This window comes from Melopsittacus undulatus, chromosome 7 (assembly GCF_012275295.1).
Source record: "Melopsittacus undulatus isolate bMelUnd1 chromosome 7, bMelUnd1.mat.Z, whole genome shotgun sequence".
Lineage (NCBI taxonomy): Eukaryota > Metazoa > Chordata > Aves > Psittaciformes > Psittaculidae > Melopsittacus > Melopsittacus undulatus.
The window spans coordinates 72628023-72649602 of NC_047533.1; the positions used below are offsets into that span (position 1 = coordinate 72628023).

General features: G+C 44.8%; 4 protein-coding genes across 4 annotated transcripts; all 4 read right to left on the reverse strand.

The window, feature by feature from the left end:
• Window positions 1–779: 779 nt before the first annotated feature.
• On the reverse strand, window positions 780–1739 carry LOC117436442 (olfactory receptor 1038-like). The gene has a single exon (XM_034064496.1). The coding sequence runs from the start codon at window positions 1737–1739 to the stop codon at window positions 780–782; it is 960 nt and encodes a 319-aa protein (XP_033920387.1).
• A 4161-nt stretch (window positions 1740–5900) lies between these two features.
• On the reverse strand, window positions 5901–6851 carry LOC117436443 (olfactory receptor 1020-like). The gene has a single exon (XM_034064497.1). The coding sequence runs from the start codon at window positions 6849–6851 to the stop codon at window positions 5901–5903; it is 951 nt and encodes a 316-aa protein (XP_033920388.1).
• Window positions 6852–10643: 3792 nt separating this feature from the next.
• On the reverse strand, window positions 10644–11588 carry LOC117436444 (olfactory receptor 1020-like). The gene is made up of 2 exons (XM_034064498.1): window positions 11075–11588; window positions 10644–10651 (listed from the first exon to the last, which is right to left on the reverse strand). The coding sequence occupies exons 1-2, from the start codon at window positions 11586–11588 to the stop codon at window positions 10644–10646; spliced, it is 522 nt and encodes a 173-aa protein (XP_033920389.1).
• A 4378-nt stretch (window positions 11589–15966) lies between these two features.
• On the reverse strand, window positions 15967–16926 carry LOC117436445 (olfactory receptor 1038-like). The gene has a single exon (XM_034064499.1). It carries the CDS (start codon window positions 16924–16926, stop codon window positions 15967–15969), a length of 960 nt encoding a protein of 319 aa, XP_033920390.1.
• Window positions 16927–21580: the final 4654 nt, after the last annotated feature.

Here is a 21580-nt window from a genome sequence, read left to right on the forward strand (position 1 = left end):
CTCCAAGTGGAATTCCATTGATCTCACCATTTAAGTAAACAGGACTTAAGATGAATGCAAAACACCTCTTAAAATGAATGGGATGAGCCCTTGATTTGCCCAAATTGTCCTTACCACTGGGTGGTCTCAGCACAGTTCATCATTCTGAGTAAAGATTTCTATTCTCTATAGGTGCCTTCTTTGAAATGAAATCTAGTCGGAAGCTGCAGAATGGGGAGAGATTGCCCGTGATATTCAAATGTGCATCTTTGGGCCTTCATTCCCACCAACTTCTGCTCTTTGAAAGGCACAAACAAATGCAATGAATCTTTTGAAACCTTTCCTCTGACTCATTTTAAGCAAGCAAATGTAAAACTGCACTTCCTGTTCCCTCCCACCCCAGCAGCTTTAATAAAGAGCTCACAGGTAAGAGTGAGGAATTTTATTGGAGCTGAGGGACAAGGTCAAGAATCTTGCAAGAAAAAGACGTCTTTATCAGTGACCAAGGCTATAACCGGATAAAGCTGATTGGTGTTTCTGTGAGGAAAAGAGGCCTGGGATAATTCAGGGAAATTTCTTCATACAAGGTGGTGACTGTGAAGTTAATTGAAGGTTGAGGTTCCTCTCCTCTTGATATCCACCTAAGAAAGAAAGAAGTGATTTGTGGGGCTATTTCTCATTCAATACTGTCATTGACTTTTGTGCATGAACTGTGGAAGAAACTACATAGAATCATGAGGATTAGTGGAAAATCCCATTGCTTCGGTGCCTCATAGGCTGTCTGACATTGCATGAAATCTTCATGTCCTTAATGATAAAACTCTTCTATGTTGCCAGTGGTTGAAAAACCTGCTCTTGCAGTCCACAAGAGCCCCCTTCACCTCCTTGTTCCTCAGGCTGTAGATGAATGGGTTGAGCATGGGGGTGACCACGGCGTAGAAGATGGAGGCCACCTTATCCAGGCTCCTATGGCTAGAAGAAGGTTGTAGGTACATGAAGAATGCTGACCCAAAGAATGAGGAAACCGCCATCAAATGGGAGGTGCAGGTGTGGAAGGCTCTGGCCCTGCTCTGTGCTGAGCACATCCTCAGCACTGTGCAGATGATAGAGATGTAGGAGAGCAAAATGACCATGCTCGTGCCCACCAGATTGATGGTGATGAAGGCAAAGATGACCATCTCACTGCTGTGGGTGTCAGAGCACACGAGCTTTAGAACAGGGACAACATCACAGAAGAAGTGGTCAATGCGGTTGGGACCACAGAAGGAACCTCCAAACACACACCATGTGTAGATGATGGCACTGAGGAAGGAGAATAGGTAGGATGATGCTACCAGCTGCCAGCAGACACGGCTGGAGATGATGGTCACATAGAGCAGGGGCTGGCAGATGGCAACGTGCCGGTCATAGGCCATCATGGCCAGCAGGTAACACTCACTAATAGCAAAGAAAGCAAAGATGAGGTACTGCATCATGCAGGCAGTGAAAGAAATGGTTTTGTCCTCTGATAAGAGGTCTGCCAGCATCCTGGGGGAGATGACTGTGGAATAGCAGATGTCAGTGAAGGCAAAATGGGTGAGGAAGAAGTACATAGGGGTGTGGAGGCTGGGAGACACCTGAACCAATGTGATAATGCCAACGTTCCCCACCAGAGTGACAATGTAAATCAACAGAAACAACACGAACAGAGGGGTCTGTGCACATGGTCTGTCTGTAATTCCTAACAGGATGAATTTAATCTGGGTTTGATTTCCTCCCATCACCTGGTGTTACCTGCTGAGGCAAAAGGAAGAGAAACAGAACACTTTTAAAAAGTTGACATTCACTTTTGGACCATATTTAACAACTATCAGTCACTATTTTAACTTCCACATTTTGCATAAATTCACATATTCTGCTATAGATTTAACCCCAAACTATATGTTTTTTGGTTTTCAGTGAAGGTATTTGAAAAGAACGGGAAGCACAGTGAAGCAACAAATGGTGTCTTTGGTTTTCTATGCTGGAACACTGAAAACGATGGATTTCTTTACGCACTTTTGGACCATAGTTTAATCCAAACATTGTCCAGTTTAACTGTCAAATTACTGTATATTCTACTGTATTTTCTAACCCAAATTACATATATTTTGTGTCATACAGTTGAGGTATCTTGAAAAGAACAAGGAGCACATTCAAGGAACAAATGGCATTTTCAGTGCTAGGACCCTTAAAACTATCAATTCATTCAAGCACATGTGTTTTCAGATTAAAGAAAAGAATCAGATCTTTCTTCACTTTCACTTTTCACTTTTCAGTGCTAATTTGTTCAGAAGACACCTGAAAACCTCATAGTAACACATGTAAACCAGGAGGATAGAAAGTCCCAGTCCCAGTGAAATCCAGCTTACACATGAATGAACTGCACCCATTTTCACTTGGCTTTTAGTTATCATTCCAATCAACAAACCACATTTATCAAACTGTTTGAGATCATTCCTAACAGATAACATTCACATGATTTATAGTTTTCTGAGCTCCAGCACATTGAAGCATCCTAAATCTATGAGCATTCAGCTGCTTGCATTAAAAACATGTTGATGTTACAATGTGCTGATTTGTTAGTGACTACATTCTGCTGACAACCTGGAATGTTGCATTTCTTTAGAACAAAATAAGATTCATCCTCATTAACTCTTGAGTAATTCAGTGCATCTTGCGTTAGCTGCCTATGTGAAAGAAAACAACCTGCACAAACCATTGCTTCCTCTTCTTCTAAAGAAAACCCACACAGGTAAGGCTGATTTCTGATGCAGCTTTACTAAAGAGGAAAAGAGGACCTAAAGAAGCAAGCCCACTGCCTCAGTGCAGGTGAGGCTGTGCTTTGTGTTGGTGTTACCTCCTGTGCCTTCCCTCTTCCACAGAGTGATGGGAGCCAAGGGTTTATCCCCAGTGCAGCAGAGAACATCCATGTGCCAGCATCAGCTCTGTTCAGCTCCTGATGTGAAGAGAGGTGAGCTCCTGCCAGACTGCAAGAGCCCAGCTTGTGGTGCTGGGGCTGTAAATACAGTTGCATGTGCTCTCCTGGGAGGAAGCCTCCAGGGCTGCTCATGCTTTAGCAGAGGAAAACAAAGAGAAGGAAAAGCAAAGGGTGTGAAATCACCTCTGAAAGGCATTGTGGTGCTTGGGCATCTGAGAGACATGGCATGGATGAGCCATGCCTGAGCACAGCTGCACAGCAGCAGTGATGAGGGCTCATAGGATGCTTCTGACATAATTGTGGACTATGCAAAGGTTTCACTTTGACCTGCCAACAGAATGAGAATGGGCTTAGAGATTTCTGATCTTGCACAGGGTCTCCAAATGGGATATGAGGCACAAGTGACTCCATCTCTGGAGTTGCTCATGTCCATCTGCAGACACTCACAAGCCCAGTTTTCCATCCCCACTAGGGTTACCCACATACAGTGCCTGGATGTCCATCAGCTGAGCTGGTGACTCTGGGCTTTCACTGTATTGAGTGATGAAAAATGCACATTTTGAGGCAGGGAGGAATTATCCCAGGGTGAACTAAAAGGCCTTTATCTCCCTGAGCAGCCTCAGCTGGAGCTCCATCCCCACCCTCTGCACATCTGTCCCCCTTCTCTGTTTAATCTCAGCTCAGTGAGGTTGAACTTCGTAAGAGGAGTTCTGCTTCCCAGTTTGGCAGGTGCTGTGCACACCTGTGACATCCTCTGATGAAGACCTCTGTTTGCTCATAGACTTTCCTAGCAATTGCTGGACCTAAGCATGATCCAGGGATTGACTTGGCCTGGTCTCGTACCTGTCTTGTCATCACCAACCTGCCTGATGATTTGGAGTCTTGGCTGAACGTGGCCCAGCTCTCTGTTCCTGCCATACTTCTGTTGCTCAGGTACTGTGCGATGCTCCCTGCACACCAGGGTGTTCCCTTTAGACTCTGTTTAAAGAGATGAAAGAGAGAAACCCCTGTGATACTGGCCAGCTTTCTGCAAACCATCCTTGGGTGCCATGGTTTAGTGTGAGGGGTCCCTGCCCATAGCAGGGGGTTTGGAACTGGATGCTCTGAAGGTCCTTTCTAACCCGAACTATTCTATGATTCTATGAAATGAGAACCTTTCTCTGGCTGCACCCAACAGCCCAGCCAGGGCTCACTGCTCTGGCCGTCCCTCTCCATTCAGAGTATGTCCCTGCATGAGCAAATGAGGAGATAGTCTTCTCAGTGAGGCAAATAATCAACTGACCATTCCATTCAGTGTTATTCTCTGGTCATTAGTATCTCCTCCATTTTGAACTATGATGTTAGAATTCTGGTCTTGTTCTGGGTTCAGCAGTACAGTCATTTTTTCTCCTTAGTAGCTGGTGCAGAGCTGTGGTTTTGACTTTCAGCCTGGGAACAACACTGATAACACCCATGTTTTTAGATACTGCTCAAATGTTTAGTCTGACCAAGGCCTTTCTGAGCCTCATGCTCTGCCAGGGAGGAAGGGAAGCCGGGAGGAAGCAGAGACAGGACACCTGACCCAGGCTAGCCAAAGAGGTATTCCATACCACAGCACATCATGGCCAGGATGTAATGGAGAGTTACCCGGAAGGGCGAGGGGATGGTGTGGTTGGACTAGGTGTTCGGTCTGGCAGGGTGGGTTGAGTTATGGGTCGGTGGCTGGTGAGGTGTTGTATTCTCTTCACTTGTTGTTTCCTTTATCATTACTATTACTGGTGGTAGCAGCAGTGATTTGTGTTATACCTTGGTTACTGGACTGCTCTTATCTCAACCCGTGGGAGTTACCTTCTTTTGATTCTCCTCCCCATCCCTCCAGGAGCAGGGGGAGGGCAAGAAGGGGGTGGGGGGTGACAGAGGGACTGTGTGATTTATGGCAGACTGGGTTTAAACCACGACAGCTCTTGAATAGATGGGCAGCACTTTTGTTTGGAAATGGGTTTCAAGTCTTAGTAAAGACTCTTTAATCTTTCCAGCTTGAGTGTTTCCTTACTTGGAAGATGCTGAGGTGCCATCCCTAAGAAATGCTCTTTCTCAGTAACTTCAGAGCAGTTTCTGATCTTGTTCTATTCTGTCTCCCAGAACACAACTCATCTCCAAGGTTTCTTAACAGCTCCACATGTTTAACTTATAAACTCACTAAAGAAATTCTTCAGTTACACTTGAAGGGGAGAGAAAACAAGACTGACTTGGGGTGATGTGAGCAATGAGGCTGCTGGCAGCGTATCCCAACCATCCAAGGTAGAAAGTAATAAACAGTAAAGAACAGGAGTCTCTATTAGATGCAGCCAAACATTGACACCCAACACCCTGTAGAACTGAACAGAGGTGAAAAGGACACTTGGAGGACTTACTTTTGTGAAGCTCTGATTTATAGAACAAGCCAGGAGGTGAGAAAAGAAGTTTTGTCTCAAGGTAGAGATGATTCTGTGCAGTACAGTCATGTAGATCCACACATGGAGTCCAGGTCTGTGTGTGTCACTTTACTTGCAATACCAGTTTTATACATTTAATGTGTATTCCTCTGTCACACATACATCTATTTACACACATACACACATATTACAGATATTGGAGCTGAGGGAAAAGGTCCAGAATCTGTCAAGAAAAGTGGCTATTTATCAGTGACAGAAGTGAGAAATGAATAAAGCTGATTGGTGTTTCCTGTGAGGAAAAGGAGGCCTGGGATAATTCAAGGTAATGTTTTCCTAGATGCTGGTAGCTGAGAAGTGAAATGAGGTTTGAGGTTCCTGCTCCTCTTGGTTTCCTTCCAAGGAAGATATAATGGGGGTTTTGTTTCTCATTAAGTAATTTCATTGACTTTAGTGCAGGAACTGTGAAAGAACATGTATAAAGTCATGAGGATGAGTTGAAAACCCCATTAGTTTAGACTTTCTCACTTGATGTAGAGTATTCATGTCCTTCATGATACAGCTCTTGTACGGTGCCACGGGTTGAACAACCTCCTCACACACTTGATCAGAGCTCCCTTCACCTCCTTGTTCCTCAGGCTGTAGATGAATGGGTTGAGCATGGGGGTGACCGCTGTGTAAAGGATGGAGGCCAGCTTATCCAGGCTCCTGTGGCTAGAAGAGGGTTGTAGGTACATGAACAATCCTGTCCCAAAGAATATGGAAACAACCATCAAATGGGAGGTGCAGGTGTGGAAGGCTCTGGCCCTGCTCTGTGCTGAGCACATCCTCAGCACAGTGCGGATGATAGAGATGTAGGAGAGCAAAATGACCATGCCTGTGCCTATCACATTGATGGTGAATAAGGCAAAGATGACCATCTCACTGCTGTGGGTGTCAGAGCACACGAGCTTTAGCACAGGGACAACATCACAGAAGAAGTGGTCAATGTGGTTGGGACCACAGAAGGAACCTCCAAACACGCTCCATGTGTAGATGATGGCACTGAGGAAGGACAATAGGTAGGATGATGCTACCAGCTGCCAGCAGACACGGCTGGAGATGATGGTCACATAGAGCAGGGGCTGGCAGATGGTAACGTGCCGGTCGTAGGCCATCATGGCCAGCAGGTGACACTCAATAGTAGCTAAGAAAGCAAAGGTGAAGAACTGCATCATGCAGGCAGTGAAAGAAATGGTTTTGTCCTCTGATAAGAGGTCTGCCAGCATCCTGGGGGAGATGACTGTGGAATAGCAGATGTCAATGAAGGCGAAATGGGTGAGGAAGAAGTACATGGGGGTGTGGAGGCTGGGAGACACCCGAACCAATGTGATAATGCCAACGTTCCCCATCAGAGTGACAATGTAAATCAATAGAAACAAGACAAAAAGAGGGGTCTGTGCATGGGGGCTCTCTGTGATTCCCAACAGGATGAATTTAGTCTGCGTGTTATTTCCTCCCATGGCCAGGTGTTACCTACAAATGCAAAAAGAAGGAAAACATCAAAATCACTGCAAATAGAAATTCACATTTGGACCATATTTAACTACAATTGATCACCATTTTAACTGACATGTTTTGGTGGAATTAATATTTTGTATTGTATTTTTTAAACCCAAATTATATGATTTTGTTTTTCATAGGAGGTATTAAGAAGAGAACAGAGAGGGCGTTGAAGCAAATAAATACACTTTTGTTCTTCTCTGCTGAGAAACATAAACTATGAATTTATTCAAGAACCTGATTTTTAACGTTTGACTGAAGAATCAGATCTTTACTCACTTTCAGATTTGAGGCAATTTGTTGTCAGAAGACAGCTTGGAGGAACCTCATAGGAGTGCAAGTAAATCTGGAGCAAGAGAAAGTCACATTCCTAATGAAATCCCAGCTTACACACTACTGACCTCCACACATTTTCTTTTTGCTTTTAATACTAATGCCAGTCTTAAATTTGCATTTAACAAAGTGCTATTTATAATTCAAAAAGGATAAAATTCACATTGCTGAAGTTATGATTTATATCTTTCTGAGTTCCAGCACACTGAAGCACCCTAAACCCATAGGCATTAAGTTGCTTACTTGAAAACAGAGCTGGTGTTTAAATGTCCTGATATCAAAGACTGAATTGTTAGTGACCATATTCTGCTGACAATCTGAAATACTTCAATTCTTTATAACAAAACAAGATTCATTCTCATTTAACTCTTGAGTAATTCAGTGCATCTTGCTTTAGCTGCCTATGTAAAAGAAAACCAACCTGCAAAAGCAAATGCTCCCTATTATTATAAAAAAAACCCACGTTGGTAAGGCTGTTTTCTGACACAGCTTTACTAAAGAGGACACAAGGACATGCAGAAGCAAGCCCACTGCATCAATGCAGGTGAGGCTGTGCTTTGTGTTGGTGTTACCTCGTGTGCCTTCCTCTGCCACCGAGTGATGGGAGCCAAGGGTTTATCCCCAGTGCATCAGAGAACATCCAGGTGCCAGCATCAGCTCTGTTCAGCTCCTGATGTGAAGAGAGGTGAGCTCCTGCCAGACTGCAAGAGCCCAGCTTGTGGTGCTGGGGCTGTAAATACAGTTGCATGTGCTCTCCTGGGAGGAAGCCTCCAGGGCTGCTCATGCTTTAGCAGAGGAAAACAAAGAGAAGGAAAAGCAAAGGGTGTGAAATCACCTCTGAAAGGCATTGTGGTGCTTGGGCATCTGAGAGACATGGCATGGATGAGCCATGCCTGAGCACAGCTGCACAGCAGCAGTGATGAGGGCTCATAGGATGCTTCGGACATACTTGTGGGCCATGCAAAGGTTTTGGTCTGAACAGACTGACACAATGAGAATGGGTTGAGAGACATTCCAGATCTTGCACACAGTCCTCAAAAGGGACATGAAGCACAAGTGACTCCATCTCTGGAGCTGCTGTTTTCCCTCTGTGCACACTTGAGAGCCCAGTTTCCATCCCCAGTGAGGTTATCCACATCTAGTGCTTGTATGTCCTGCAGCAGAGCTGGTGACTTTGGGCTTCCACTGTATTCAAGGGTGAGAAATAGGCATTTTCACACGGTTATCAATTCTCCCAGCTTTACCTAATAGGCCCTTTATCCCCTGAGCAGCCTCAGCTGGTGTAGCATCCCCAGCCTTTGCCCATTTGTCCACAATCTTTATCAAAGCTCAGGGAGGCTGAGGTTTTTTGGAGCACTTTTGTTTTTTAGTTTCTCAGTTCTGCACACCTTTGGAGTCCTTTGATGGTGATTTTGGCTTCCTCATTTGGACCTGTTCCTGAACAAGGGATTGACTTGAGCTCACTAGGCTTGCTCCTGGATCTGTCTCATCGTCACCTACTTGCCTTATGCTGTGTAATCCTTGCTGTACTTATGCCAGGTTTTCTGTTCCTGCCCTACTTGTCTTGCTCAGGTACTGTGGGATGGGCCCTGCACACCAGGGTGTTCTCCTTTGGCCCTGTTCATAGAGATTCAAGACACAAACCCCTGTGCACGCTCCAGGCTCCTGCAGAGCAGAACCCATCACCCTCTGCACCCAACAGCCCAGCCAGTGCTCACTGCTCTGCCAGTCCTTCTGCATCCAGAACATGTCCCTACATGGGCAAATGAGGAGATAGTATTTTCAGTGAGGGGAGTAAAGTAAGAAATTGAACCTTATAGAATCATAGAATCATAGAATAGTTAGGGTTGGTAAGAACCTAAATATTCAGTTGTTATTATCTTTTCCTTAGTGCCTTCTCCTTTACCAAGTACAACATTAGACTTTCATTCTTCAGTAGATTGGCAACACTTTGTTTTGGAAGTGGCTTTGGCACAATGTTTATTTGCTGGTTTGGTGGCAGAGGACATTAGAGCTTCACTGACACCAAGGACTTTGGTTTCCTCAGCCTCTTCCTTAGGCCTCCAGTCTCGGTTTGGAACCATTTATAAGTCTTGCTTTCTGCCTATGACCGGTTTACGGAACAAGAAAATGGATAATCTGATTCATCTACACCCTTTTATTGCCCTTAGTGGTTTTATTTCCCCCTGTGTCTTGGTCTATTCCTATCTACACTTGACATTAGCACCAGGCTCCTTGCTAGCCCTGTCAAAAATAACTTCCAAAGGTGTCAGCATCTCCAGGTGATAGCTTCAAACCTGCATGATGACTTGTTCTTATTTTCAGGGGCTTGTTCCTTTTCTAGTGAAGTAGAGGAATTGTGATGGTATTATTTAATGAGGTACACTATTTTAGGATGAAAGATGCATTTCTCTCATTTGTGTTAGGCCCTGCTTTATAGTTTCTATCAGCTCTCTTATCTAACTGATACACAGAGATAACTTGTCTGAAGAATCTATGTATTTTGTGTATATATAGGTTCTATATATTTAAGAAGACAGTCTGTAATGCTCACCTATATCTGGGCCACATACTGAATAGCAAAGGTGTCTGTGCTGCCAAGCTCTTTAGCCATTAATTATATCCATTCTGGCTCACTCATTCACAAATATTGAAGCCACTTTCCCCACACCTAAGACAACATCTCCCATCTAGATGCTGTTTGCCAGAGCATACGCTGCTCACCACCCATATACTTTATAAATATAAGTTGATTTCCACACACAACAAGTAATGGAAAGAGATTCTTCCACACCAGTGTGTTCTGGCTTCTCTGAGAGCCAGGCAGCTCTCAGTTACCATTGGTTCTGTGCTCAGTATACTCGGTCATCTATGAGAACTAGCCACATTTGTGACTTTTATGAGAAACCCACCATTTGGTTCCTGGTGTGCTTAAGCATGATCTGGGCATGGCCATGGGATGTGGGTGCTTATCTCCAGGTGGAGTTCCATTTATCTCACCATCTAAATAAATGACACTTCAGATGAATGTAAAACACCCCTTGAAATGAATGGGAGCATCCCTTGATGTGCCCAAATTGTCCTCAACACTGGGTGGTCTCAGCACAGTTCATCATCCTGGATTACGAGTTATATTATCTACAGTTTCTTTGTGCAAGTGAAATCTCTTGAGAGGCTGCAGCCTGGGGAGGGATTCCCCTTGATTTGATCTTCAAAGGAGCAGCTTAGACCTTGATTCCCACCAACTTCTGCTCTTTGAAAGGCACAAACAAATGCAATGAATCTTTTGAAGCCTTTTCTCTGACTCTTTCTCAGCCAGCAAATGTAAAACTGCACTTCCTGTTCCCTCCCACCCCAGCAGCTTTAATAAAGAGCTCACAGGTAAGAGTGAGGAATTTTATTGGAGCTGAGGGACAAGGTCAAGGATCTTGCAAGAAAAAGACGTCTTTATCAGTGACCAAGGTTATAACCTGATAAAGCTGATTGGTGTTTCCTGTGAGGAAATGAGGCCTGGGATAACTGGGGGTAATTTCTTCCTCCAGACTGGGGACTACGAACAGAAGTGAAGTTTGAGGCTCAGTCTCCTCTTGTTTTCTTGCCAGAATGCTGTGATTTTGGGGGTCTGTTTCTCATTCAATACTGTCATTGGCTTTTGAGCAGGAGCTGTGAAAGAACCTACATTAAATCATGGGGATTGCTGGTAAAAATGTTGTAGTGTACCACAGTCTTTCTCAGTTGATATGAACTGTGCATGTGCTGGATGATAGAACTTTCTTCCGTTGCCAGTGGTTGAAGAACCTGCCCCTGCTCTTGATCAGAGCCCCCTTCACCTCCTTGTTCCTCAGGCTGCAGATGAATGGGTTGAGCATGGGGGTGATGATGGTATAGATGATGGAGGCCACTTTATCCTGACTCCTGTGACTAGATGGAGGTTGTAAGTACATGAAGACCTTTGTACCAAAGAAGGAGGCAACAGCCATCAAATGGGAGGTGCAGGTGTGGAAGGCTCTGGTCCTGCTCTGTGCTGAGCACATCCTCAGCACGGTGTGGAGAATAGAGATGTAGGAGAGCAAAATGATCATGCTCGTGCCCACCACATTGATGGTGACAAAGGCAAAGATGACCATCTCACTGCTGTGGGTGTCAGAGCACACGAGCTTCAGCACAGGAACTTCATCGCAGAAGAAGTGGTCAATGCGGTTGGGACCACAGAAGGAACCTCCAAACACACACCATGTGTAGACGGTGGCACTGAGGAAGGCAAATAGGTAGGATGATGCTACCAGCTGCCAGCAGACACGGCTGGAGATGATGGTCACATAGAGCAGGGGCTGGCAGATGGCAACGTGCCGGTCATAGGCCATCATGGCCAGCAGGTGACACTCAATAGTACTGAAAAAAGCAAAGGTGAAGAACTGCATCATGCAGGCAGTGAAAGAAATGGTTTTGTCCTCTGATAAGAGGTCTGCCAGCATCCTGGTGGAGATGACTGTGGAATAGCAGATGTCAACGAAGGCAAACTGGGTGAGGAAGAAGTACATGGGGGTGTGGAGGCTGGGAGACACCCTCACCAAGACGATAATGCCAACGTTCCCCACCAGAGAGACAACATAAATCAAAAGAAAGAAGACAAAAAGAGGAGTTTGTGCACATGGTCTGTCTGTAATTCCCAACAGGATGAATTCAATCTGTGTGTGATTTCCGGCCATGACCAGGTGTTACCTGCTGAGGCAAAAGGAAGAGAAACATCAAAATGATCAAAAATGGTGATTCAGATCTGGACCATATCTATCGCCAATCAATGACAGCTGTACCTGTTACATTTCCTATTATTCCAATATATTTTCTAACCAAATACATATACATATATATGTGTCATGTTTTTCAGATGAGGTATTCAGAACAGAACAGGGAGTTTGTTGAAGCAGTGAATGGCATTTTAATTTCTCTATGTTGGGACAATTAAAGCTATGGATTTAGTCAATCACGTGTGTTTGAACAAAGAATCAGATCTTTAATCACTTGTAATGTGAAGGAAATTTGTGTCAGAAGACACCTCAGAGGATCCTCACAGCATTGCACATAAATGTGGAGCAAGAGGATTTCTCAGTCCCAGTGAAAGCCCAGCTTACACATGCATTACCTACAGACAGTTTCCTTTGGCTTTTGATTAACATTCCAGTTACTAAATCACATTTAAGGAACTGTTTGAGATCATTTACAATAAATAACATTGACATTGTTAAATTCATGATTTATACTTTCCTGAGCTCCAGCACAATAAATTATCCTAAACCAATGGGCATTCAGTTTCTTGCCTTAAAAAAGGAGTTGATGTTATAACAAGTTTATTCTAAAGGCTGATTTATTAGTGACTGTATTCTGCTGACAATTTGAAATGTTGCATTTCTGTATAACAGAATAAAATTAATTCTCATTTAAGTATCAAATAAATCAGTGCATCTTGCTTTAGCTACCTGTCTAATAGAAAAAAACCTATATAAGACATTGCTCCCCCTTCTTATGAAGAAAACCCACATTGGTAAGGCTGTTCTCTGGCACAGCTTTACTGAAGAGGACACAAGGACATGCAGAAGCAAGCCCACTGCCTCAGTGCAGGTGAGGCTGTGCTTTGTGTTGGTGTTACCTCCTTTGTCTTTTCTCTACCACCGAGTGATGGGAGCCCAGTGTTTATCCCCAGTGCAGCAGAGAACATCCAGGTGCCAGCATCAGCTCTGTTCAGCTCCTGATGTGAAGAGAGGTGAGCTCCTGCCAGACTGCAAGAGCCCAGCTTGTGGTGCTGGGGCTGTAAATACAGTTGCATGTGCTCTCCTGGGAGGAAGCCTCCAGGGCTGCTCATGCTTTAGCAGAGGAAAACAAAGAGAAGGAAAAGCAAAGGGTGTGAAATCACCTCTGAAAGGCATTGTGGTGCTTGGGCATCTGAGAGACATGGCATGGATGAGCCATGCCTGAGCACAGCTGCACAGCAGCAGTGATGAGGGCTCATAGGATGCTTCTGACATACTTGTGGACTATGCAAAGAATTTAGTTTGACCTTGCCAACAAAATGAGAATGGATTTTAGGGACATTTCAGATCTTATAGAGGGCGTAAAATGGCACATGAAGCACAAGTGACTCCATCTCTGGAGCTGCTGTTTTACCTCTGTGCACACTTGAGAGCCCAGTTTTCCATCCCCACTGGGATTATCCACATGTAGTGCCTGGATGTCCAACAGCTGAGCTGGTGACTCTGGTCTTCCACTGTACTCAAGGGTGAGAAAAGGGCATTTCCAGGCAATGACGAGTTGTGCCAGGCTGAACTAAAAGGCCTTTATCCCCCTGAGCAGCCTCAGCTGGGGCTCCATCCCCACCCTTTGCCCAATTGCCCCCATCTCTATTTAAGCTCACTCCAGGGAGGTTGGGTTTTATCAGAGGCATTGTGGTTCCCAGTTTAGAAGGAGTTGTGCACTCTTAGGAAATCCTTTGATGGTGACCTAGGTCTCCTAATGGATTTCCATGGCCATTGCTGGACCTGATGCTGACCAGGGGATTTACTTCATCTGGGTCTTGTTTTGGTCTTGGACCTGCCTCATCATCACCAGATTTCCTGATGCTCTGGAGTCTTGTCTGAACTTGGCCCATGTCTCTGTTCCTGCCATATTTCTGTAGTTCAGGTACTGTGGGATGGTCCCTGCTCACTGTGGTGTCCCCTTTGGCTCTGTTTAAAGAGATGAACGATACAAACCCTGTGGCAGTCCCCAGGCTCCTGCAGAGCAGAGCCATCATCCTCTGCACCCAACAGTGCTCACTGCTCTGACTGTCCCTCTCTATTTGGAACATGTTCCTGCATGGGCAGAATAGGAGCTAGTGTTCTCCGTGAGGGCAATAGGGTAAAGAACTGAACATTATATACAAGTGTCATTCTCTGGTCCATAGTGACTTGTCCTTTTCCAAGTGTAATATTAGACTTTGATTGAGATGAAATCTGGTATATATTTGGTGTGTGCATTTTGTGTCTCCAGCAGGAGTTTCTGCATTGTGTAGACCCTTTCCCCTGCAATGACTGAAGCAGAATCATGCAATGATGCTCTCAGTATAAAACGTATTTCCAAAACCTGAGGGCTGTTTCTTGTATTGCTGGAATTGACAATTGTGCCTCCCCTGGACAGTTCCCTGGTTTGGATCCATCACACACAAGACTATGGCAATCCAGGCCTCCCTTAGGAATGTAGCACCAAGTGTGGGTAAACCTTTAAGCATTTCAGGTGTCTCTGCTTTGGAAACTTCCTGAATCCCAAGAGGAGATAAGGACAGCAGAGTGGGGTAATTCATCAAGCAGGGATGAGCCCTACACATCACACTGCTCATCTAGGCTCCCTTTCCCACAAAAGATTGGATCAGATGATCCTTTGAGGTCCAACTTGGGATTCCTGTGGCTCTGTGATTCTATACATATAATCTAAACCAAGATATCCATGTAACAAGAAGTAGGAAAACATGTTATGTTGAATCTTTTCAAGGAAGTTGTCTAATATCAAATGTCCTCTTAAGTTCTTCAGCATTTAATGACATTTTTTCTTGTCTCCATCATTGGCCACAGGTAGAAACCGCATTTCCCTGAGACCTAAGGCAACATCTCCTCTCTTGCTGTGCTTTGCCAGAGCACACAAAAGAGACTGCTCACCATCCATATACTTTCTCAATATAAGTTAATTCCCACTCAAACAGGCAAAGGAAAGTTATTATCCCACACCAGTGTGTGTTGGCTTCTTTGAGACACATACAGCTCTCAGTTACCAGCAATTCTGTGCTCAAGATGGTCTTTCATCTACGGAAATGAGCCACAGGCTTCATTTGTCAATGAAATACATCCTTTTCCTTTTGTGCTTGTTCATGCCCAGCTCATGCTAAAGGGATATGGGTGCTTATCTCCAGCTGGAATTCCATGTATCTCTCCATGTAAGCATAGGGCGCTTAGGATGAATAGGAGGACCCCTTGATGTGCCCCAATTGTACTTAACACTGGGTGGTGTTAGCACAGTTCAGCCTATATTATTAATTATATTATTATTAAAGTAACATAATTATATGCATTAACCATCCTGACATTAGTTACAATGAATTAATTAAGTCAACAATGTCTTCCTTGAGGTGAAACTCAGTCTGAAGCTGCAGCCTGGGGAGGGATTCCCCTTGATATTCAAAGGAGCAGCTTGAGACCTTGATTCCCACCAAGTTCTGCTCTTTGAAAGGCACAAACAAATGCAATGAATCTTTTGAAGCCTTTTCTCTGACTCTTTCTCAGCCAGCAAATGTAAAACTGCACTTCCTGTTCCCTCCCACCCCAGCAGCTTTAATAAAGAGCTCACAGGTAAGAGTGAGGAATTTTATTGGAGCTGAGGGACAAGGTCAAGAATCTTGCAAGAGAAAGACATGTTTATGAATGACAAGAGTTGTAACTCAATGAAGCTGATTGGTGTTTCCTGTGAGGAAAAGAGGCCTGGCATAATTCAGGGAAATTGCTTCATACAAGGTGGTGACTGTGAAGTTAATTGAAGGTTGAGGTTCCTCTTGATATCCATCTAAGAAAGAAACAAGTGATTTGTGGGGCTATTTCACATTCAATAATGTCAGTGACTTTTGTGCATGAACTGTGGAAGAAACTACATAGAATCATGAGGATTAGTGGAAAATCCCATTGCTTCAGTGCCTCATAGGCTGTCTGACATTGCATGAAATCTTCATGTCCTTAATGATAAAACTCTTCTATGTTGCCAGTGGTTGAAAAACCTGCTCTTGCAGTCCACAAGAGCCCCCTTCACCTCCTTGTTCCTCAGGCTGTAGATGAATGGGTTGAGCATGGGGGTGACCACGGCGTAGAAGATGGAGGCCACCTTATCCAGGCTCCTATGGCTAGAAGAAGGTTGTAGGTACATGAAGAAGGCTGGCCCAAAGAATAAGGAAACTGCCATTAAATGGGAGGTGCAGGTGTGGAAGGCTCTGGCCCTGCTCTGTGCTGAGCACATCCTCAGCACTGTGCAGATGATAGAGATGTAGGAGAGCAAAATGAACATGCTCGTGCCCACCACATTGATGGTGACAAAGGCAAAGATGACCATCTCACTGCTGTGGGTGTCAGAGCACACGAGCTTTAGAACAGGGACAACATCACAGAAGAAGTGGTCAATGCGGTTGGGACCACAGAAGGAACCTCCAAACACACACCATGTGTAGATGATGGCACTGAGGAAGGCGAATAGGTAGGATGATGCTACCAGCTGCCAGCAGACACGGCTGGAGATGATGGTCACATAGAGCAGGGGCTGGCAGATGGCAACGTGCCGGTCATAGGCCATCGTGGCCAGCAGGTAACACTCACTAATAGCAAAGAAAGCAAAGATGAGGTACTGCATCATGCAGGCAGTGAAAGAAATGGTTTTGTCCTCTGATAAGAGGTCTGCCAGCATCCTGGGGGAGATGACTGTGGAATAGCAGATGTCAGTGAAGGCAAAATGGGTGAGGAAGAAGTACATGGGGGTGTGAAGGCTGGGAGATACCCGAACCAATGAGATAATGCCAACGTTCCCCACCAGAGTGACAATGTAAATCAACAGAAACAACACGAATACAGGGGTCTGTGCATGAGGGCTGTCTGTAATTCCTAACAGGATGAATTTAATCTGGGTTTGATTTCCTCCCATCACCTGGTGTTACCTGCTGAGGCAAAAGGAAGAGAAACAGAACACTTTTAAAAAGTTGACATTCACTTTTGGACCATATATAACAACTATCAGTCACTATTTTAACTTCCACATTTTGCATAAATTCACATATTCTGCTATAGATTTAACCCCAAACTATATGTTTTTTGGTTTTCAGTGAAGGTATTTGAAAAGAACGGGAAGCACAGTGAAGCAACAAATGCTGTCTTTGGTTTTCTATGCTGGAACACTGAAAACGATGGATTTATTTAGGCACTTTTGGACCATAGTTTAATCCAAACATTGTCCAGTTTAACTGTCAAATTACTGTATATTCTACTGTATTTTCTAACCCAAATTACATATATTTTGTGTCATACAGTTGAGGTATCTTGAAAAGAACAAGGAGCACATTCAAGGAACAAATGGCATTTTCAGTGCTAGGACCCTTAAAACTATCAATTCATTCAAGCACATGTGTTTTCAGATTAAAGAAAAGAATCAGATCTTTCTTCACTTTCACTTTTCAGTTTTCAGAGCTAATTTGTTCAGAAGACACATGGAAACCTCATAGTAACACATGTAAACCAGGAGGATAGAAAGTCCCAGTCCCAGTGAAATCCAGCTTACACATGAATGAACTGCACCCATTTTCACTTGGCTTTTAGTTATCATTCCAATCAACAAACCACATTTATCAAACTGTTTGAGATCATTCCTAACAGATAACATTCACATGATTTATAGTTTTCTGAGCTCCAGCACATTGAAGCATCCTAAATCTATGAGCATTCAGCTGCTTGCATTAAAAACATGTTGATGTTACAATGTGCTGATTTGTTAGTGACTACATTCTGCTGACAATCTGGAATGTTGCATTTCTTTAGAACAAAAGAAGATTCATCCGCATTAACTCTTGAGTAATTCAGTGCATCTTGCTTTAGCTGCCTATGGGAAAGAAAACAACCTGTACAAACCATTGCTTCCTCTTCTTCTAAAGAAAACCCACACAGGTAAGGCTGATTTCTGATGCAGCTTTACTGAAGAGGAAAAGAGGACATGCAGAAGCAAGCCCATTGCATCAATGCAGGTGAGGCTGTGCTTTGTGTTGGTGTTACCTCCTGTGTCTTCTCTCTACCACACAGTGATGGGAGCCAAGGGTTTATCCCCAGTGCAGCAGAGAACATCCAGGTGCCAGCATCAGCCCTGTTCAGCTCCTGATGTGAAGAGAGGTGAGCTCCTGCCAGACTGCAAGAGCCCAGCTTGTGGTGCTGGGGCTGTAAATACAGTTGCATGTGCTCTCCTGGGAGGAAGCCTCCAGGGCTGCTCATGCTTTAGCAGAGGAAAACAAAGAGAAGGAAAAGCAAAGGGTGTGAAATCACCTCTGAAAGGCATTGTGGTGCTTGGGCATCTGAGAGACATGGCATGGATGAGCCATGCCTGAGCACAGCTGCACAGCAGCAGTGATGAGGGCTCATAGGATGCTTCTGACATACTTGTGGACCATGCAAAGGTTTTGGTCTGAACAGACTGACACAATGAGAATGGGTTGAGAGACATTCCAGATCTTGCACACAGTCCTCAAAAGGGACATGAAGCACAAGTGACTCCATCTCTGGAGCTGCTGATGTCCCTCTGTGGAGGGAAAGCCCAGTTTTCCATCCCCACTGGGGTTATCCACATGTAGTGCCTGTATGTCCTGCAGCTGAGCTGGGGCCTCAGGACTTCCACTGTATTCAAGGGTGAAAAAAAGGCATTTTGAGGCAGGGAGGAATCATCCCATTTTTAACTAATAGGCCTTTATAACCCTGAGCAGACTCAGCTGAGGCTCCATCCCCACCCTCTTCCTATTTTCCCCCATCTCTATTTAAGCTCAGAACAGGCAGATTGAGCTTTACTAGAGCAGTTGTGGTTTCCAGTTTAGCAGCAGTTCAGCACACCTATGGAATCTTTTGGGGGTGACCAAGGATTTCTCACACACCTTCCTAGCAGTTTTTTCACCTGATGCTGCACAAGGGATTGACTCGACCTGACTTGGCTTGGTCTTGAATCTGCCTCCTCATCACCAGCTCTGCTGATGCTCTGGAGCCTTGGTTGAACTTGCCCCGGGTCTGTGTTCCTGTTTGTTTATTGCCTGTTGGTTTTTTTTCCTCTCCATCTGGGTCTGTTCAGATGTACACTTGACAAGGCTCTGGAAGGGTTTGGAACCGCAAATGATGCCAAGACTGTGGCAGTGTGCACTGCTGGGGGATCAGGCTGATCCGTGTGACATGCACTTTCCTGTCATGTTTGGCTGTAGGTGGAGGTTCCCCATAACCCCCATGAAGGCTTTAACCTGCCTGAGGGGAGACTGAGCTGAGCTCTGAGGCAGAAGCTGTTCCCTGGGAGGGTGCTGAGGCGCTGGCACAGGGTGCCCAGAGAAGCTGTGGCTGCCCCATCCCTGGCAGTGCTCAAGGCCAGGTTGGACACAGGGGCTTGGAGCAGCTGCTCCAGTGGAAGGGGTCCCTGCCCATGGCAGGGGTTGGAGCTGGAGGAGCTTTAAGGTCCCTTCCAATCCAAAGCACTCTGGGATTCTGATTTATGGTTTTTGAACCCAAAAGGAGAAATTTGCATTTCCCGTATCATGAGAAAGGGTGAAAGTGAGAAGGGGAAGGTTGGGTTGAGCAAGGACAGACCCATGGGCAGGACTGCATTCAGCTGGCTTTAGACACCTGTAGTGTCAGCATGTGTGTGTAAAGCTGAGACCAGAAAGAAAAGGATGCTTCCATGTATGAGAACATGTGGGTATTTGATGTGGGATGGGTGATGTTTTGCACTGTTTACACAAGCAGTAGTATTGAGAATGGCTGCTTTCAGTGGTGTTAGATGCAAGGTGGATGTTTCAGATGTCTGCTCTTTATATATCTATAACTTAGTTATATAAGTAGTACCAAAAGTGGAGGAGATAAGTAGGGATGAGGAGATGGCCATTGAGTGTGTGAGCCATTAGCAATGGGAAACAGCAATTGCCTTCATCCCCCTGCTTGAGGTTGGTGTAGACAACTTCAGCTGGAACTTCTGAACCCATCTGAATGTGTTAAAGCTTTACCAAAACCCTGTCTGCTGTCAGCTGCTTTTCTCTACATGAATATGTCCCACTCTTGGTTTCATTTCCTCCTTTTGTGAGCACCAAAGAGCTACCCTGAGGATATTTAAATTTGGAGAATATGAAGCAAAATGGCTTTTCAGAGGCCAATTTTGGGTCCAAAATGGGAAAATGAAATCACACAGACTTCAGAAAGGAAAAATGCTGAGTTCTGCCCATGGGGAACAGTTGCTCCAAGCACCAAGACAGGCTGGGGGCACCTTAGCAGAGAGGGACAAGGTGGTTGTGGTGTCCTCTGTGTTGAAAGGAGCCATCAATGTGTCCTTGCAGCAAAGGCAGCCACCAGCACCCTGAGAAGAGGACCTCTGTCCTGGTGGGTCAAGGGACTTTCTGCAGTGAACATCTGACCAGAGGCCGGGCACAAACATACCTGTAGAGTCACAAAATCACTGCGATTTGACCTCTTATCTATTTAATGCATCACTAATTCATGTGGCAAATGAAGGCATGATATTATTGTATTTACTTGTCCTTAAAGAAGAGCAATCCTCTCAACAGGAAAGAAATCATCCCCAACAAGCCTACTTGTTATAAATGATTTGGATGTTCATGGTAAAATGCTTATATTTTGCAGGACCAATTCCTTCCATAACAGCCCAGCCAGAGCTTTAGCATTGAAGCCTTAAGATAATATTTTTTTCATACATGAACTATTGACTATAATTTTATCAAGGTATCATTTTATATATATTATTTATGACCTGCAGCTGTTATGGTTTTATCTGCAAGTAATTGGGTGCATTCACAGAAGAAACCCCAGATCATGACTCAAAGTCTCTCAGTGTTGTCCAGAGCTCCTCCATCACCTCCTCTTCTCCTTACGTTTGTCCATCCAGGCAAAGCTGATTTTCTATCCCAGCTGCAGCTTACTCATGATTCCTCATTGCATGGTCTGAGGGTTGAGTCATAGTGGTCCAGGGACTTACTTTATCTTGTTGTAGGTTTCCACACTGGAATTGGTCACCAAAAGTTCCTCTTATGGAGACAAGGATGCATCTGGGGCTTTGATTCAGCTTGGATCTGTTTTAAACATCCATATCAGGGGTTTCTTCTGGGAAAAGTGTTTGGTTCTCTGCACTTGCAGTGAAGGGTGATGGGCAGACACAGCTCCAATGTGGGTTGTGTTGAGAGCAGACACAGGCCATAGCCTGAAGAGTCAGTTGAAGTCCAATGGGAAACATGAGGTCACTGTGCTGATGTGTTGGGGTCCTTCAGAAACCCCACTCCAAAGTGAGGAGGTGAAAACAGCTTTCATGCAACCATGGGATGGTTTGGGTTGGAAGGGAGCTTAAAGTTCATCCAGTTCCATCCCCTGCTACAGACAGGGGCACATTCCCCTGGAGCAGCTTGCTCCAAGCCCCATCCAGCCTGGCCTCCATCAGTTCTATTGAACGATTTCTTATGCAGCAGAGCCTCAATGCTCAACATCCATAAAACAATTCCTGGACAGAGCAGGAAAGCAAAATGGATGTGTGCAGTGTCCTGGCTGTGTGTTTGCTTTTATCAAGG

Coding starts and splice junctions, on each gene's coding strand:
- LOC117436442 (XM_034064496.1), bottom strand. CDS start 1,739: ATGGGAGGAAATCAAACCCAGATTAAATTCATCCTGTTAGGAATTACA.
- LOC117436443 (XM_034064497.1), bottom strand. CDS start 6,851: ATGGGAGGAAATAACACGCAGACTAAATTCATCCTGTTGGGAATCACA.
- LOC117436444 (XM_034064498.1), bottom strand. CDS start 11,588: ATGGCCTATGACCGGCACGTTGCCATCTGCCAGCCCCTGCTCTATGTG.
- LOC117436445 (XM_034064499.1), bottom strand. CDS start 16,926: ATGGGAGGAAATCAAACCCAGATTAAATTCATCCTGTTAGGAATTACA.